At 37.4% G+C, this 19,936-nt stretch overlaps 2 protein-coding genes and 1 non-coding gene across 3 annotated transcripts in view; 2 read left to right on the top strand and 1 right to left on the bottom strand.

Annotated features, from left to right (window-relative positions):
- LOC125236197 (putative oxidoreductase GLYR1 homolog) overlaps window positions 1–4,888 on the top strand; it is a 103,668-nt gene extending 98,780 nt beyond the window's left edge. The window contains 3 exon segments of the mRNA XM_048142908.1: window positions 2,296–2,377; window positions 2,379–2,547; window positions 2,678–4,888. Of these exon segments, the coding sequence (XP_047998865.1) occupies window positions 2,296–2,377; window positions 2,379–2,493 (197 nt within the window). The 3' untranslated portion in view covers window positions 2,494–2,547; window positions 2,678–4,888.
- A 3,764-nt stretch (window positions 4,889–8,652) lies between these two features.
- On the bottom strand, window positions 8,653–8,770 carry LOC125236199. Its single transcript, XR_007178184.1, has one exon. It is a non-coding gene; the product is annotated as a U5 spliceosomal RNA (small nuclear RNA).
- Window positions 8,771–11,424: 2,654 nt separating this feature from the next.
- On the top strand, window positions 11,425–17,240 carry LOC125235805. The gene is made up of 5 exons (XM_048142393.1): window positions 11,425–11,579; window positions 11,986–12,058; window positions 12,288–12,393; window positions 13,771–13,977; window positions 16,975–17,240. Exons 1-5 carry the CDS (start codon window positions 11,518–11,520, stop codon window positions 17,238–17,240), a joined length of 714 nt encoding a protein of 237 aa, XP_047998350.1. The 5' UTR covers window positions 11,425–11,517.
- Window positions 17,241–19,936: the final 2,696 nt, after the last annotated feature.

Below are 19,936 nucleotides of genomic sequence, written 5' to 3'. Positions count from 1 at the left end.
ATTTTTCCATTTGGGAATATTACCAGTAAAATACCAATCTTACCGGTAATATTACCAAAACCGGGTAATATACAAAATTTGTGATTTTTATGACACGCGATGGTTATTTTTTTAATTATGTATTACTAAGTCGCCATCATAAAACTTACAAAAACTCGTAGAGTGCCTCGGGGAGTAAATTACCAATCTTACTAGTAATATTCCCAATAATACCGAGTAAATTACCAGTCTTACTGGAAACATTCCTTTCCTATATTGTCACCAACTGCAAATATACTTCGTATAAGTTTGTGGTATCTTGTGGCTTGTGGCAGATACGAGTATATCAAATATTTGGATATTTTGTCCCTGTTCCATTATATATAAAAACTACATATTTTACTACTGGGGTTACTTTGATACTTGGGGTTACATTGATAAAAACTTCGTTTTATATTTAAACGCAAAATTCTACATGTCCCAAGTCCCAACGCATCTGTCCATTTTTAGGGTTCCGTACCAAAACGGTACAACAGGAACCCCTTATGGTGTTTTTAACGGCGTTGGCACTATCGATAGTTACTACCATTAGTTGCACTAACGCAGTGAACAAGTATGGTCGTGGGCAGTGCAAATCTCTTGTCAAAATGTAAGTATAGTTTATCGCTATTTATCATGTTCAAATAACTTCTAAACTAACTTAGTGGGTATTAAAGTAAAAGGTTCACGGTGAATATTAGCTTGCCATAAATATGTTTAGGAATATCATTGTATTGAGTTTTGTGTTAAAATTCAAACCAGGCATTTTATTACTAATTATTTAGTTTGTGGGGTGTCTGTGGTCACCTTTAAATTGACCATACTTACACAAAGTTGATTATTGTGTATTATGTCAAGGTACTTATTGAGGCTGACAATTTGATCTCTTTTTGTGATAAATATTGAGACAATCTTAAATAAAGTTGATTTTTCGAAGATGGTAATTTATGTCTTTGATCAAAGTAACCCCAAAATAGCATTAAACAGTTGTAACTTTTGAACTTGAGAAACGATTTTTATGTTTCCTTGAGATAAAATACTTCTGCAAGGGGTTACATTCGATTACCAAAAAAATCCTAGTTTTCGTCATTTTTTTCTCTCCGTACATTATTTTGTTAGCCTTTCTAGATTTTTAGCAGCGAAAGACTAAAAAAAGTTGATGTTCCCATTTTTTTTTATTCAATTTAGAAGTTAGAGAAGTTTAAACTATAAACTGATCAATGTAACCCCACTTTACGGTAACTATCTATTGTAATACTTTAATGCAAGTCTGCATTAGGTACCCAATAACTTTGTCTTAACTATGTGTTGTTGTACCGAATAGGTAATGTGAAAAAAAACACGCCAAGTGCGAGTAGGACGGCCGCTTTTTTTCTCTCTCTTTTGTACTCGGAGGTACAGTAAGAAGTGAAACTCCATTATCGGACCATTTTTCTACTATTTACAGTTTAACGAAAATTTGTTAGATGAGATTTAAGCAAAAATAAAATACTACCCTATTAATTTTCTTCTATTTACAATACATAAACTAATCTGTATGCCTACGGCTGTGTAACCCTGCCTTACCACCTTTTGGTTCTATGGTCCTGGTTCTACTGGTGATAGGAAATATGGAGTATGCAGGAAAATTTATATTATTTCGCCTTCCGGATCTGCGGCCCTGGTACTACAGGTAATCAAAAATATGGTTGCTACAGATGTAGTGCAAAGCCAGCGGCTTTCTAACCCCGCCTTACCACCTTTCGGTTCTGGGACGGGTTATTTATTGCCTCTTTTCTTAAATTATTTCTAAATTAATTAAAAACAAACATTTTTGAGATGCCTATAATTCTATAATAAGCTCTTTCATGTGATAGTATGTAAGAAACTTTCATTCAAAAATCTTTAATTTTTAATTTTATTTCTAATATTAGAATGGATTGCATTTTTTTCCATACGTACGTAAACGTGTGAACTCTATTTTTAACCCCCGACGCAAAAACGACGGGATGTTATAAGTTTGACGTGTCTGTCTGTTTGTCTGTCTGTGTGTGTGTCTGTCTGTGGCACCGTAGCTCCCGAACGGATGAACCGATTTAGATTTAGTTTTTTTTTGTCTGAAAGCTGAGTTAGTCGGGAGTGTTCTTAGCCATGTTTCATGAAAATCGGTCTACTATGTCGGTCGGGGGTTTTTACAAAATTTTAATTTTGTGGTTAGGTTATTCAAATAGTGTGGCAGAGCTGTGGCCGACCCGTATTCTGAAAACCTTTTTAAACGCAATTTTTTGATATTTCCAGCAATGATCGAATCGTCGTACTCGACGCACCAGCCGCTGTCGCACATGCAGAAGGACCTGAAGCTGGCGCTCGCGCTGGGCGACGCTCGAGCAGTCGCTGCCGCTGTCCGCCACCACCAACGAGATCTTCAAGCACGCCAAGCGCCTCGGCTACGCCAACCACGACGTGGCTGCCGTGTATATCCGCGCGCGCTTCTAGCCCGACAAGGACGGAGACGTACACTAAACAAATACCACTTTTGACGATGCAATACTAAGGGCCGGTTGCATCAAACCCTCTGTCACCGTTAAAGCATTCGTTATATTTTATTGTATGCGAAGTTCCATAGACGTCTGCTGCGTGACGATGATGTGTCTGTCAAATGTGGTTGATGCAACTGGCCCTAAATGTGAAAAATAATGTCAAAAATCCACTACTAAACAGACTCGGTCACCTGCAATGAGATACTCGAGTACTCCAAGCGTATTTACTACGCTAAGCATGATGTTGTCGCTGTGTATATACGGTGCGCGCTTCTAGTCGGCTACATCGTCAACTGAGATGCGATTCTAGACGTCGACTAAACAAATATAATTTATCACTAGACAATTGCAATCTTTATATCATTTCTAAAAATGACATTTAGCCGATCATCGATAAACAGAACGAGTATCGGTCAACTCGAACGAGATAATGCAAACACGCCAAAGGTCTCGGCTACACTAACTACGCTGTGTATTTTGCGCGATTCGAGCCCAACACAGGAAATTAACGATGTGACTCTAGCTGGAGACTAAACAAATCCACTCAAATATCTTCCGATGATGATGCAATCCGCTCCTAGAGTGAACCGGCCCCTACAGAACTAGACGTAGACAAAAAGGCTATCCGTAAAGCATGATAGATACCGGTAGCTTGTGTCGTTTCCAACAATGATATAATTGACTCAATCTCCGACATATAGAAGGACATAAATCGCTGTCTCTCAGATCTTCGATCACGCCTAGCATTTGAAAAAACCGACGCGTGTACTATTAACGGTAAGGGCAGGGGCGGCTCACTCCGGCTCCACCGCCGCGCTACGAGCACATGCCGGCGGTCTATCGGCGACGACCTTCGCGCGGCGCATTCTAATTCAATGTCGGCTGCTCGCGTACGGTCCTTTTGTTGATGTAGGCAAGAATTTGGAATGGCGGCATTTTGTGAACATCGAAGGAGTGAACCTTCTGTACTTGTACTATTATATTTTCCGTGGTGAGGGCTAGACGTGATCGCTCGTATCGACTAGGGGGCCGATTTTTGAGTCTCACTGTCACTAAAATACCGATTGAAAACGGTGAATCGCCTATTATTTTCAGTGACAATTTTCTGAATTCGAACGCGTTAGACTCAAAAATCGGCCCCTAGGCCTCATGATTTCCTCTTGTAAATATGTAAAGGCCGCTGCCGAAAGTATTAGGAACAAAATATCAAAATCGACTGCGTTTATCATTACTTTTAGTTACATGAGATATAAATGTTGTTATTTCTACATAAACAGCATTCATTTTTTTATGAATGTTCAATATGTTTTAAATTTAAGTCGAGCACTCGAATTTAACATTAGTATTTCGAAAAGATGATTATAAAAATATTAATGATTCGATTATTTTAAAGTTTAAGTGTGACTCGCAATAAAATCCAGAATGACTGCTCATGAACCTGTGACAATCTATAAAGTGGTGTACGGTCGAACAATCTTTGAAATTATGTAGCGTGCATCCAGTATCAATAATATAGGTTAGTCCAATGTCACGTGTGTGGCCTTAGTGTACAGAAGTGTGGGTAACAGCCATTTCCAAAATTGTACCTCCTACTTTCGAATTATTTTCATACTAAGCTCTTCATTTTCTTGGTTTATTCGGTTATGTTTTCTATGACCGTAAGAAATAGAGAAACAAAATAAATAAATGTATGAATTTTTTCTAATCTAAATTGGAAGTTGGAGGTACAACTTACAGAAATGCCGTAAAATCAATTCAAGTACATTGTATTCTCAACTTAGTTACTTCATTTTATAAGTTTTAAATATTTTGACTGTATGAAATAGAAGATTGCATTTAATATCGTAAATCCTTAGTAATAAAACCTAAGGGTTGTGATTTATAAGGACATTTGAACCATACAAATAAATTTTATTAATATAGGTACTAACCCTTATATTTTTCGATACGAACAGCAAATTTAATTCTGTAAGTTACGTTTTACATAATTGTTCAATATTTGTATATTGTTGATGAGAGAAAATCTGTACCATATGTATTCTATTCATGTATATTAGTGTGTGGCGTGTTCCTAAAAAAGGGTCCACAGCGTCTTCTGTAGATAAAGTCGACTTATTTGGTTTTTGATAATAGCACATTGACTACCGACTGGGCCCTTTTGCTTGAAACCGTCACATTGACCTTTTCCATATGAAGTAATTAAGATATTATTTTAGTCCATAGCTTTTATGACAATGAATTGAATCACACTGGTGACTTCGTGTCTTGTACACTTATTTTTAATTTTGGTTAAGTTAAGCACTCGTTTTAATGTTAATAATTATATGTCCAAAGTAAACAATATATTTGTATTTTTATTGTTTTTTACTTCACTGTAATTGTTCCATTGTCCCATCCTAGGTAGCTTTTGACATTCAGCATTAAATATAATTTGTAGAAGTAGTGATATATTGTAAAAATGCTAACAAGTTCGTTCACAAGAGCTGGAATGAATGTGTGAATGAAAGTGCGGTGTGTATGACATCCACTGATGGCGGCTTTGACTGTACACCGATAGTACCGATACTATACCACAGTAGTCTTATTTCTTTCATTTAATTTGTGCCAGCTTTCGTGAACTTACATTTTATTAACCATTCATACATGTAATGAAAAAAAATAGGATTAGAGCCAGTTGCATCAGCCACCAGACACATCATCGTCACGCAGCAGACGTCTATGGAATCTACTATACAATAAAATTTTACTAACGCTTTAACGATGACAGATGGTTTAATGCAACCCGCCCTTAATCTAATTTGGAATCGACTGAGCAGGTTAACCACACCTATGTAGGTATGGCCGGTAAACCTTCAGTAACAAGTAGCATAAAATATAGGCTTAGAATAAATTTAAAATGTCTGCCTTGGGTGAGACTTGAACTCACGGCCTCTGGACCGATACTCCAGCGCTCTGCCAACTGAGCTACCAAGACTTCAACCAAAAAAAAAACGACGACGACGAAGACGACGTAGAAAAATCGACCTATTTAGTTATGGCTTAGGCACCTGCCGCGTTAGCTGAGAAAGCTGGTTCGATTTCAGCCTTGGGCACCCTTGGTGAATTTTCCTTAGTCTATTGCATTCAATTTCATAATACCTACGGGTATACAATCTTTCCACGGAAGCTGACTGCAGGAGCGCTCGATAATGACCTTCGGCAGAGACAGTTTTACAAGAAAGCTAAAAATACGGCCGTGATTTACTTGCGGCCGACACGACAGCGTTTGCGTTACTGCGGCAAGACCGGTACATAACTATAAAAAAATATAAGAAAAGAAACTTTAAACTTATCTTTGGGGAGTAATGCTTTATTTTCCTGTAAATCGTAATAAAGTGTAACAATTATATATTTTTTTCACATAACCTATTTGAAAAGGGGTTTATTATGCCTCGTTAAAAGGGATCAATGTGAACTTTTTGCGTATTTCTTTGTTAACCTATTTGTTTGTATCTATTACATTTTGAACTGTAATTCTTATTGTAGTGATGTGTTTTTGTTTTAATTATAGTAGCAAGTATATTACCGCTACTGATTAAAGGGTTAAATAATATTTTAGAACCAAAATTCAGTGGAATCCTTTGATTTATTTAGCATGTGACGCTATCTACTATTTAAAGGAACCTTTATTTCATGTGCCCTTGCGTAAACAGAGCAGGGCGTCAAAAATTCGTGAAGAATTTCATAGATTAAATAAGTTGTCGATACGCGAGATGCTCGCGCAACCCCGTGGCTCTGAAAAAAATCATAACACCGCGATGCACAAATGCTATGCGGACGGTACAGCGCCATCTAGCGGGGAATGTAAATACTAAACGTTGCGTCATCATCATCATCATGCATACTCTGGTACTTCTATTTACCGCTGTAGGCTGTACCCACCGTTTGGTTAATATGTTAAATAAGAATAGTAGTAAACCATACTATTTTGAATCCTTGTATTCAATGCTCTTTGCATGCTTGGTTATAAATACTGTCACAATATTCAGGTTTTTAATTTTATTCATTAAAGTGCGTAATGCTTAACCACCGGACTATCCTAATTTTGATTTAATGATTTCTTAACGCATTAAGTGCTACACGTATATATGCGTTTTCGTTACTTTCACCCAGTGCCTTCAACACACGCGTTCGTAGTATGTAGTGACTTCCATCCAGTGCCTTCGACGCATATATGAGTTCTGCATTTTGAAGTGATCCTGTATGAATTAATATGAATATAAAAGTGCATGGCGAATTCATCTATGAATTCATTCATAATTTCTCCATGCACTTTTGCATCTGATAGTACGTTGAACTGACTGGGCAATAGGTTGAACTCACATGTGCGTTTGGGGCCCACAGCAAAGTGTGAAAAGGAAAAGAGGGTGGCAGTGACTGCGTTAAGAACAATGCAACGTGCAAGTTGTGGAATGAGCTTCCTTCTGAGGTGTTTCCCTTGCGGTATGACATGGGGTTCTTCAAGAAGCAGGTATTTAGGGTTCTCAAAGGTCGGCAACGCATAAGTGGCTCCCATGATGTTGCTTATGTCCATGGGCGGTGATGACTGCTTACCATCAGGCGGCTCGTCTGCTCGTTTGCTGCCTATTTCATAAAAAAAAAATGAACAGCGGTAAATAGAAATGCCGACGTACCTCTTATGAAATGATCATTTTTAATATCTGTCTAATGGAATAGTGTAGATTTTAGGAAATAAAATAACCTTGCAAATGTTTCATGTATTTCCTAAAAAATATAAATGTTCTTATCAGAATATTCAAAAAATTGTTAATATTGCAAATAATTTAATTTTACTACGGGGTTATTATTTTTTAATATTTTTTTTCTGACAACGTCTATGACCAAGAATTTCCTAGATTTTTTCATTACACGTCCATCTTTCATGAAGAGCCAATGCCAAGTGATTGGTTCGCCAATGTGTAAACAGCGGCTCTTATCTTGGCCAAGGGGTTTCACAAAGGGCTGGTGGAACCGTTGGCCATGTGTGTACAGGGGCCATAAAGGCCCTCACCTAACACGCGTACCGTACCGGGCCGTGCCAAGGTCTTTTTTTTTTTTTTTTATTCTGTAACTTCTGATTCCAGTCCCCGCGAATGATACGGGCGGCTGAATTCAATTAATCTTTTTTTTTTAATATGTGAAATAATGTAATGATGAATTAATGAATGATAATGAGTTATGTACCATTAAATTTTTTGAGTTTGTTAATTACGTGCCAAGGTCATCTCATGGTGGGAGCAAAAAATTTATAATTATCGTCCACAAGTTCGGGGTCTCAGGCCCTGTAATCTTAGAGCTACTAGAGATGTAAACGAGTTAAAAGGGTTCAGCTGGGCTGTCGTACGGATGCGGTCGGTAGTCAGGCGGCCGGTATAAAAATGGTACGTCACGGGACGAGAGACCGCTGCAGACTTGCGGGTGTCGACAACCTTCGGCCACTCAGTTTGCTTTTGGTAGCTCTAGTCTAGTTATTCTTTATTCTTTCCATGGTAATTACAATATGGTTTTTACATGCGAAGTAGTCAGTACCTCATGGACCCAAGATGGGTATGGCAATTTAAATCTTAAAATTTAATTGTATATTAATTAAAGTTAAAACCAGCTGTCACCCTTATTTAACTTGATTGAAAATAAGAGCAATTAAATAAAAAATGCTTTTATTAAGGAATCAATAGCTCTTGTGGTTTTTCTTTGCGTTACAGGGACGTTATAGTGCACCGAATTCCAAAATAGACAAAAGGAAAATAAAAAAAACACAGACAAAAATGATAAGAAATGGGGTTAAACTATTCCTACCGAATAGATATTTTACGAAGACGTGTGTGTGCTCGTATTGTCATGACATCAAAAGTTCGATTTGTCAAATCTGCGCGCCATCGTGAATGAAGCTTTGTATTATTTTCATTATAGTAAACCATAGTAGACCCCACAGTATGCCAGAGTTGATGTTCAGTGACACCATAGACTAAAGTGACACTGACTGAATGCCGTACAAATTGATTTACGTACGATAAAAGGTTAATATGTCGTTTACATAATATAAAACGGTGCGGTTAACTTATTTAAAGATTAATAAGCCCAGCTTGTAGGCAGGGCGTCAAAAATAGAGTTTAGACTCATTCGAGTGTTCCCCTCCACGGAAATCTTTAGTAAAAGGCGAAAGATTTATTCGTTTTGAAGGGAAACCAGAGTAACGGTACGAGGGATGCCTGCGCGACCCCATGGTTCTGAGAAAAATCTTAACACCGCGATGTACAAATGCGACGCGGACGGCACAGCGACATCTAGCGGAAAATTGAGAACTTAATTTTAACGTTCCCCTCATGAACATGATTGTTATTATAATTGTAATAATATCTGGGTGACCGAGCTTCGCTCGGTTCTATTTTATTATATCACGTCTTTATATAAAAAAAAACTGTTTTAAAAAAAATAAAAACAAAAACTTCTGGCCGAAATTCGAAACCCTGACACATGCGATCTGTCTGTGAACATTATTAAGTAGATCGACCTCATCGCTGAGCTAAGCGCAGCTATATGGTCGTTAATTTCACCGCCCGAGAATTCTCTCTTAACAATACAACTACTCCACACGAGATGGCGATAAGGCTTCGCTAGATCGATTTTTCACCCCCAAAAACCCCCACATAACAAATTTCATCGAAATCGTTAGAGCGGTTTCCGCGAACGTCTATATAAATAAATAAAGGAATATACAAGAAATGCTCGTTTTTACTTGTTCATAGTTCTAAAATAACAGTACTTGCTAGTACGGATTACAATTAACAGATGGCGGTATGTGCCTATTATTTCCGGATAATTCTACAATGCACTTCTGTTTGAAGTATTTAATTTTAAAAATACTACTGAGATAACGGAAGAAGCTTAAAATTCGTAATAATAATTAAAGCACTTAATGAATACGCAAGTTTTGTCATCCGCGAATCATAAGTTAGTCAATGTTTGTTGTTTCGTATCCTTGACCTGTGTCGCCATCTAGTTTGATAATAAGTAGTACCTACATCGATCGAAAGAATTCTGTCTTAACAATACAACTACTCCACACGAGATGGCGCGCTTCCGCCACAAAAAATGTCATTAAAAAAATTTGTGTAATTTTCTATTCGTGGTAAGTATTTTTTTCAGTAATATGAAATGACTTGAAAAAATTATTACACCTCGCCCGCGATTCATAAGTTACTCAATGTTTGTTGCTTCGTATACGGGGCCTTGACCTGTGTCGCCGTCGCCATCTAGTTTTTGCAATAAATAGTACCTACATCGAGCGAAAGAATTCTGTCTTAATAATGCAACTACTCCACACGAGATGGCGCGCGAAGAAAAACTCATGAAAACTCGAAAATTCGCGTTTTCCGGGACCTAAAGTTAGATCGACTTTTCACCCCCGAAAACCCCCACATAACAAATTTCAGCGAAATCGTTAGAGCGGTTTCCGAGATCGTCGGTGTATATAAATAAATAAATAAATAAATAAATAAATATACAAGAATTGCTCGTTTAAAAGTATAAGATTGATAATCGGGAGATTTTAAAATATTAAAATAGTACTCTACTAATACCTTTAAATAATGGTCGGTTATTATAGGGTAACAAAGGGTTATTATCAATTTAAATGTTTAGCGATAGACCGCCTCTTCTTTTACCTCTTAAGTTGTAGTTTATACTTACTATGTTGTTTCCTGTATTGAGGTGTGAAATAAAGAGTATTTGTATTGTATTGTAATATTGTTTAGTTGTCAGGCCCCGTAGCCGAATGGCATTTCTCCGACGCCAAACGAAAGCGATACGCCGCTGGCTCTGTCGCGCCAATACGCAAGCGCGATAGAGATAGATAAACGTTTCGTGAGCGTTTCGTGAGCGATTGTGCCATTCGGCTAGCCACCCTGATGTTAGCGTGATAAAACGCGTCTTAAGGCATATTTTGCCCGTTTTCCAACAAAAAAGACAATCCTAATACCTAATACTTACATAACAAAAAAATAAAATGTTGAACACGCCTGTGTCATAATCGTGCAACATGCAAAACCGCGATAAGCCTTATTACGAAGGTAAAGTTCAAGAAAAACTCATGTCGTGCCATTACAGTGCGCGGGCCGCCGCGTTGTCAACCGCTGGTACCAAATTGCGATCACTTGTTCCATCGTAAATCGTGATCCATAAGAATATGGTACAGGGGGCCGATTTTGTAATTTTTAGTGCTTGATTTTGCCTTTCGAAAGCCTGCGGAAAGTGTGGAAAACGGTGAAATGGGTTATGGCGCGATATTTCCGCACTAGTTAGGTAATGAGTTTATTACGCAACTATGTCAAAAATTGAAATGGCTATAAATATGCACTGTAAAACGTCGTTCGTACGACACTCGTGCGAAGAGGAAATTCGTAACTCGTATCGACTGAAAACACTCCATTTACATACATACATAACATTCGTATCAGAGCACATGAAACTACAAAAAAACACTCCATTTAATTCTACTAATTATAGTTATATTGAAATATAAGACTATTATATTCCCAATTTATATCGCTCGCGTAATTCGCCGTTTTCAGCAGCTTTTCTTCTTTCGAGTGACGTAATCCTGCGCTAGAAATTAAAAAAATCGGTTACCGTTTTTTGTCGGTTGATTGTACGGGTTGATATTACCAAGATGAAGAGCAATCCAAAGAGCAAATTGAATCAATTTGATACGTTTTAGATTTACGTTATTAAGACTAATTGGTTGCTAATTAGTTAGTAATCTAACTCGCCCAATAAAAACTTTTGTGTTATGAATGTTATGATACTCGACCTCAATGACCTCACATGTTTGATGACATTATTATGACTTGGAACGTCAATAGGTTTACGGCTAGATTATTTCGTAAATTAATTACTATAATTTAACTAGTTTTTCTATTTATAAGCAAAATTGTGAGTGAAAATGTCTTTCCTAACTGAATATTTCGATGAGTACCGCGCGAAACCTATCAGAAAGACTAAAATGTAAGTATACATTCATATATCTATTCTTAACCCATACAAAGTACTTCGCCTAGGATTTTGTATATTTACAGTCAACCAATTGGAACCCTTGGCCACTGTAGAACTGTGTCATAGTGCCGTTATAAATCAGATTGTAAGAAATCTCTTACTGCTTTTCATTTTGACATGGTTGTAGAGTGGCCTATTGGTTCCAATTGGTTGACTGTACCTACAGCGATGGCTCAGCGACATGAAGTAGATCTTGGCCTCCGACACTTAGACTTCGCCATTGGATCCTGTCCTGTGCGACCTGATGCCATTCCATGGCTTGAACGTCACACAGGTCTTTTTGAACCTCAAACTTAAGATTTTTTATAGGAATACTCACAGTATATCTAATATTTATAGATATGTGAACTGTTTCCAGGTGTCGGCCAGAGCTGCGATGGGCGAAGCTCGAAGGCAAATGGTTGGATCCTAAAAAGGGTGGATCTGAAGAGGTAAGCACAACCTAAGCCTGGCAAATGTTAGACAATCAGGTAAAATAGAAAATTGTCGGTTCCCTTGTTTGAACTTTGAAGGCCAGTCACTCAGCATTGTGTTTGTGTCCTTATGGAATTCAAAACAAAACTTCCTTGAAAAAAAAACTTTTGTAAAAATTCCTTAGATGGAATAGAATAATCCCCGACTGAATAAAGAAGAGAACCTATTTACGATTTATGATTTTAGAGAGTGTGGAGTGATGAAGAAATCGAAGCTTTCATTAAGAAGACAATGAAGAGTCTTCGAGGACGATCTACGTATTTCAACGAGTACTGCGGACATCTCGACCCAGGTTAGTCCGTCAGTTCGGTTCAGTGGCTGCAAATTACTGCAAATAGGTATAGCTGCAAGATAAATAGTGTACTTACGCACAGAAAGGACACTTCCCACAAAATGGAAGTTTAGTTTCAGTGTCAAATCGTGTTGTGTTGTCAATGCATGGCACTATTCCTTTCGGCTATTTAGGGTTGTCAAAATAATTGTAATAAAAAATATCCGGTTTGCCTCCGAGTCTCCGACATATTACCTAATACACCGTGTTTCACTTAACACTAAAAACCTGAAAACAGTTTGTTCAGAATCGAGAGTAGAATCGATTGAGCTATATCTTGATGGGGGTAATATTTTTATTTAAATTAGTATTATTAAAACGTAAAAAATACGTGCCCATTCTATTGTACTCGTAATACAACATTGTGTATATCGCATTGCTAAGAGGTTGTTTACCTTTTTTCAGTATTTAGGGGTATTAATACTGGCTGGTTACTTGGACGATTTTTTTTTCCGCTACTAGTTTGACGTTGTTTGTCAGTTTAATCTTAATGTTTATCATAAGTCATAACAAATTGATCTCGTACCTAATTACAACCTTGTCATTTTGAATATTGAGTTTATTTGCTTACTGCGATTACCTGTCCAATTTGAAGTTTACTGTGACAAAGCTTTAAAGTGTTTTACAGTGACATCTTAGCTGTCTATTGGTAAACCTTATGTCGTTGCAGTAACGTACACAAATAAATAGTGTTATGGTTTATGATGGTAGTTAGCAATTACTTTATTGAGTGTAGAACTAAAAGTCAAGTAGAGCTGTACAGAAAATTAAAAATTCAATAAAAAAAAAGTAACGATCAGATTAAAAGATGTAAGTTCGGTTCAGTGGCTGCAAATTACTGCAAATCAAAATACTCTAGATGAGTTTAAAAAAATAAAAATCAGTTGGGGTGTCTGAGGTTTTGAGTGATACCGGAAACACCGTGTATACTAGCTTTTCCCGTAGCTTCGCTCGCGTCAAATTCGAAAATTGCGGAATGCTCCATGCAAACTTGCACCCCCCATTCTAGGGAGGTGGGGGATTAGGGAGAGACAAAAAGTAGCCTATGTCACTCTCCATCCCTTCACCTATCTCCACTTAAAAATCACGTCAATACCTACGTCGCTCCGTTTTGCCGTGAAAGACGGACAAACAAACGGACACACACACTTTCCCATTTATAATATTAGTATGGATTCTTGTTTTGATTTGTGGGTAGTATTTAAGTAGAATTAACACAACTAATTGAGGAGTGTCTTTTCAAAAGGACTTATTTCTATAAGTCTTAGAGAAATAAACCTTGTTGACTTATAAAAATAAGTCCTTTTGAAAAGACACTCCTCAATTGAATGCTTCCAGCCATCGCCACTCGCCCGTTCATCCCCCGCGTAAAGAAGCTGCCCCTCTGCAGCGAGCTTGAAAAGGGCAAGGTGGAGGAAGTGGCCCCCCCTCCGCCGGCGCCCAAGCTGGCCCTCAAGGACACGGAGGTCATGAAGATGGCCAAGGAGCTGTATGAACAGGACATGGACAAGCCCACCCTGGAGCCACTGCAGACGCATTTGAGAAGTACTGTCGCTTATTATCTTTGAACTTCTAATACCCTCGTAAGGCCCAATGTACATTACAATGTACATAGTGTTGCAATCTAATTTGAACCTTCCTTGAACTGAATAAAGTAGAATTTCCATTGTTACATTAATTTTTGAAACAAACGAAAATCTTACTAATTTATTTACAGAATAAGGTTCAAATTCAAAATGGGAAAACTAACTATGGTGGGCCTTACGAGGATACCAAACGGATGTAACACTTCGGAGTTACAAGCCTCCTTAGGATATGGAAACTCCTTAACACCAGGCGGACCGTATGCTTGTTTGCGACCGACATAGTATTAAAAAAAAAAACTACAAAAAATATTATTTACAGAGGCGAGAGTAGTCGATTATAGGCGAGATATATGTATTAGAATTATCTATATCTTCGTTCGAAGCTTCGCTTGTAATGCGTTCAGCCTTTTTCCTCCCTAGCATTTGGAATTCCAAAAAGAAATAGTTAACAAACCCTAAGAATTATCTTATCTTCGTTCGAAGTTATGGCGTTCAGCCTTTTTCCTCCCTAGCATTTGGAATTCACAAAAATAAATGCCTAACAAACCCATTTGTGATGGCACCAGGGCTGACCTTGAATAGTTAGTGTTGGAGATATCAGACTAATGAAGAAAGTAGGTTCATATTTACCTACCTATGTCGTCTATGTATTGCAATAAGAGGGTTAAGTACCTACATATTTTTAAGCAAGTAAACTTAATGACAATGTTTATAAATAGAAGAATAATCTAAGTACACTACTCAATGGAATTTGAATAGAATTGCAAATTCAAATGAGGCTTAAGTTTCTTATCTATGCGCTTGAAACTTTCTTCACTAACGCTAAGTTACGGCATGGCGTAGAAGTTTTCAAAGTAAAGCGTTGGAGCCCTTAGCGTAAGTGCGTTTTCACATTATCCGATCCAGTAGAAGTAGGAAGGATTTCAAAGGAAAAAATCAAACAATCAGGAAGTACTGGGGATGAGCAACTTTCATAATGGGGCAACACTGAATTGGCTTAATTGATAAAAATATAAAAAAAAAAAAAAAAAAAAATACTTAATTGATAGCTAATTATCAATTATAATTATGACTTAATTGATGATTAATAACTATCAATTAAGTCATAGTTAAGAAAAAAAAAAATCAATTTAGTGTTGACATTATGAAATCCAGTACCCTGTTCACTGTCACGACTCATGATCTGTATAGGATAATGTCCGACATCCGATGTCGGATCGGATAATGTGAAAACGCACTAAGGCCGGAGTGCCCAATTTGAGCGTGCAGCAAGCGACGCATGCGGCGTGCATGTCAAACAATTGAATCTTATTCAAGTGTCCTGAGTCGACGCTGTATAGGGTGTACGCCTCGCCCGCTCCGCTGCCCGCCCCGCCGATCGCTCCGCTCCGAGCGTCCACTCTGGCGTTACACTTATTTACTGTTATTCAAAGTTAAATAATTCCTCGAAGATTATCATAAAATGCTCCACAGTCTCACATTTATTATTAAGATGTTAAGTTTATTTGAAACGGTGTCAACGAATTAAATGATGTATCAATTTGTTATGCGGCCGGAGGCATGAGGTGAGTGATGAAAAGCCCTTAGCCAAGAGTACTATCGCTGACGCTCCGTAGCCACCGCTACGCAAATGCATGCATACATAAGAGCGATAACTATGATACTGATGTAGTGCATAATACTTTTCCTTCGTAATTTCAATGCTATTTCAGTCAATGTTAGCAGGTACTTCTTGTACTTACCTACTCGTAAACGATTTCAGCAAAATCGCATGACACGTTCGTGCGTTTCCGTGAAAATACGATGGAAAAATATTTTGCTAGGGTGCACTGGGTTAATTTCGAAGCACAGAAATGCTCGGGTAATTTCGAAAGTAGAATCTTAATATGATGGAAATAATGGTGATTATTATGATATGTGACTTTCGAAATGACCCCAATGCACCCCACTACTACGATACAATACGGACCGTGACTGATAGTTCTTTTGGCTACAGGTTCTGATGAACAATCGTTATAAAGTAATGGAAATAAACAAACGCCAGGTTTAGTATAAATCAACGCGCGATCTCAATTTTATGATCGTAATGTAAATCATGCTCGATATTGACGCGATTATCGACAAAGAAAACAAAGGAGTGTAAACATTTGTATTATTACTGATTTATCGCTTCGGTTTACTATAATGTTGGATTTGGAAAGCGATTTGAAATAAGGAGCGTTTTGACTTTAATGAATCAACTTTTCCTTGTCATTGCCATTCAAATAATAATATAAGTAGGTGTAGTTATGTAGGCAGGCACTTACCCACCTGCTGTGCTTTTCATAATGATTGACTTGAACCAGTTATTATTTTGGTAGAATACGTAACTATCTGCAAACTTTCATATTATATTTGAAGTGAACTCTCTGTCGGATGTCATTTTATTTTAGTTAGGCCCTTGCCACTTCTGCCAGTAACAATATATGATTTATAACTGCCTAACATTTAGTAGCAAGATATGACATTCACAGCTGCAGGATTTTTTCATGAAGCCTTTATCCTATACCTATATATCACTTCCCTACTCAAAATTATAGACGGTCAACCAAAAATTGACGTTGACGTTGACGGAATCATCGATGAACCATACCACTCAAAAAGATTTGGTTGATCGTCTATAAAAGTATAACCTGATACGAAAATCATGAAATAAAACTATGGAAACGGATTAAATCGCGTATAATGAATTTAAAATACATCCCGACGTTTCGAACTCTTTACAGCGTTCGTGGTCAACGGGTGACTGAGGAAAAATTAAAATGTGCAAAAACTACCCACTTACAAGAAATATTAACGAACCATGACCACAAATAATATAGATTTCTAAGTTAGTTCCATAGTTTTATTTCATGAGTAACTATCGCGGTAACCGAAGACAATATTCTGATACGAAAATGTTCATTTCAACTTCCAGTATACGGCTACGTGCGCCCCTGTCTCTGGAAGACGGGCATCAGCGACTACCAGGGCGGTGTAGCGCGACTGGCGTATGAGATGGTGCGCGACAACCGGCTGCCCCGCTACCACAAGCACAACGGCTGCCGGCCGCGCTGGGGGCTGCCGCCGGAGGGCACGCGGCAGCCTGAGCTCGACGGGGCGCCGTTTGACGGCGAAGACTGTATTAGGGAAAATGGAATTAAGAATGATGGTATTTTCGGAATAAACTGTACTGGATACTGACATGGGATTTTTCTTAAAAACCTCCATTTGTGACGTTTTCTAGGAATATAATGTAGAATTTTTTGTGACGTTCTCAAGTAAAATGTACCACAATGTAGCTTTTCGTTCGTGCCACAAACTCCAAAAAAAAAAACAGGTACACTTTATCTGTCGGTCCGTCTATCACAGTTCGTGTCTTTTCTATGAAAAACGCTTTCAGAAAATTATATGCCAAAACATGAAGTAGGTACCTCTATTCTTCATGTGCCAAAGCATAATTATTGTTTAATTTTTTAAATTTGAGTTAGGTAATGGATAACGAATAAAAACTATGCTCCGAAATGCTAAATTAAATTAAACGACCTACATATTTTAATTTTTTGTTTATTCAAATTGTGTTTGTAATAAATAAATATGACCGTTAATCATACTTCGTTAATTAATTTATAAAAAAGTTATAATCGATACATTCAAATTTAAAAGTTAAAGTTAATCGTTAATGTTAACACGTGAAAAAAATGAACTTTTCTTTAAATATTTAAGCTTAGGATTCACCGAATCAAAGTTAGTAAAATCAAATCCACGTGAAGAATACTTTTTTAGGTAATATTTCGGACTTTTAGCAATCGACATCGGTAAAACCTAGGATTTAAACCGGCATTTCGCAGCGCAGATGGCGCCTGTGCCCTACTAGATTAACGATTAACGGACTCGGAGAAATTTAACGGAAGTTAACGAGTCCGTTAACATTTTTTCAAGTTAACTTAAAAGTTAATCCGTCACCTGTGTGGTGACGGGTTAAGAATTTCACCACCCCCTTTCTTCCCGTGGGTGTCGTAGAAGGCGACTATGGGATATAGGTTAAATTGTGGCGTAGGCGAGAGGCTGGCAACCTGTCACTGCAATGTCACAGTTTCGTTTTCTTTCAACCCCTTATTTGCCAAGAGTGGCACTGAAGCTTTAGAAGTTTCATGTGTTCTGCCTACCCCTTTATGGGATACAGGCGTGATTGTATGTATGTATGTATGTATGTATGTTAATCCGTTAATCGAAATGTTAACTTCGTTAATTAACGATTAACGGATTAACGAGTTAATGCCCAGCTATGTAAATAACATTTGTAACAGATTTCCATTACACATATTCAACGTGATTTTTAAAACAGAATGAACTGAAAACGGATGTCTATTTTAATCCCGTCTAGGACTAGGCTAGACCGGATCGTAAATTGTTTGCATTAAGGTGAGGTGAGACCGAAGTAAAGGAATTTGTGTTTTAAATCTTACGTTTCTAGTGTGAACGGAACACCAATAAATTAACTGAAAATGAGGTTTAAAGGGTTCATCGTGGATCTGCACGTGAGGGATCCGTGAAAGTATTGTTTGTGTTGTGTTAATGTTTTATTTTATTTGTACTAAATTAGTCTAACATAGTTATTAAGTTTTAGAGCTACTAACCAATCTAACCATATTATGGAACCTGTCTTCTGAAATAAATGAATTTTATTTTTATTTTTTATTTTTTTTTATTTTTAAAGGGATGAACGTAACATTATTTTTTTCACCACACCAACTGTTAAAGATCAATTTTGCTATTCGAAAACGGATAGCATAATTGCATTTTATCCACAAGAGTGCAAAGTAATTTCATACAAATTTTAACTTGATGCCTTGAGCTGGCTGGTATAATTTACCTACAAATAATTATTTTAAATCTTAAATATGGAATAGATTGCTGGATTTGATTTAGTTTGATGTTTTATAGTCAGTATTTTGTTCGTGTTGGTGTGGTGAAAAAGTTTGTGTTTCACTCGGTGGCAAAGTTTGTTTAACCTACGTGCCTTAAAACCTTCGCAACGCTCAAGATTCCAGTTTTTCTCGCTACGCTCGCGGTTCAATATTGGAATCTTTCGCTTGCTCGGGTACCAATATTGGCACGTGCGGTTAAACAACAACTTTGCCCCTTGTATAACAAATAACTATTATTTGTAACAGCAACAAACAAATGCTCTTTCTGTAAAAGGATTAGCAGCTTTTGTTATTCAATACCCCGCGCGTTATTCTAGAGTGACATCATAGACATGAAATTCTACTTATTATCTTTGTTTTACATCAATTGGAATGTGTTGCAAACATGGGATCGCGCTGAAAAAAAAATCATCAACACGAGTCTTATAAATTGTGCTGGGATATTACTGATATTAACTAATTTTATATTCATCTAACATTAACCAAATCGTTGTTATCAGTTGTTACTGAAAGTTTAGTATTCAACCTTTCTTTAAATATATTCGTATTAGCGTGGCTACTGGGAGACAACAGTTTTTGCAACAGTTACTCTTCCACTTATATGTCAAAATCACTCAAAACGTAAACACAACCTTCAGTGTCAGTAGTGTCAGAAGCAGGTCAGAAGATTGTACCAGTAGGACGTAAAAAATCCATATTCATACTATATAAATATTATAAATGGGAAAGTGAGTGTGTCTTTGTTTGTCCGTCTTTCACGGCAAAACGGAGCGATGAATTGACGTGATTGTTTAAAAGTGGAGATAGTTGAAGAGAAGGAGATATAACATAAAGTGTGAATTAAATGGAGCGGAAGAAGGCGACAGTGATCAGAGTTCTGAGGCCTCAGTATATACCGAGGAGCGGAGCTGCAGCACACAGCGGTAAGCCAACGGTAAGCTTAGTTATTGCCTCTGGCTTAGCATAAAA

The sequence above is a fragment of the Leguminivora glycinivorella genome, chromosome 18 (assembly GCF_023078275.1).
Source record: "Leguminivora glycinivorella isolate SPB_JAAS2020 chromosome 18, LegGlyc_1.1, whole genome shotgun sequence".
Classification (NCBI taxonomy): Eukaryota; Metazoa; Arthropoda; class Insecta; order Lepidoptera; family Tortricidae; genus Leguminivora; species Leguminivora glycinivorella.
This window is presented reverse-complemented; position numbering and strand designations above follow the sequence as displayed.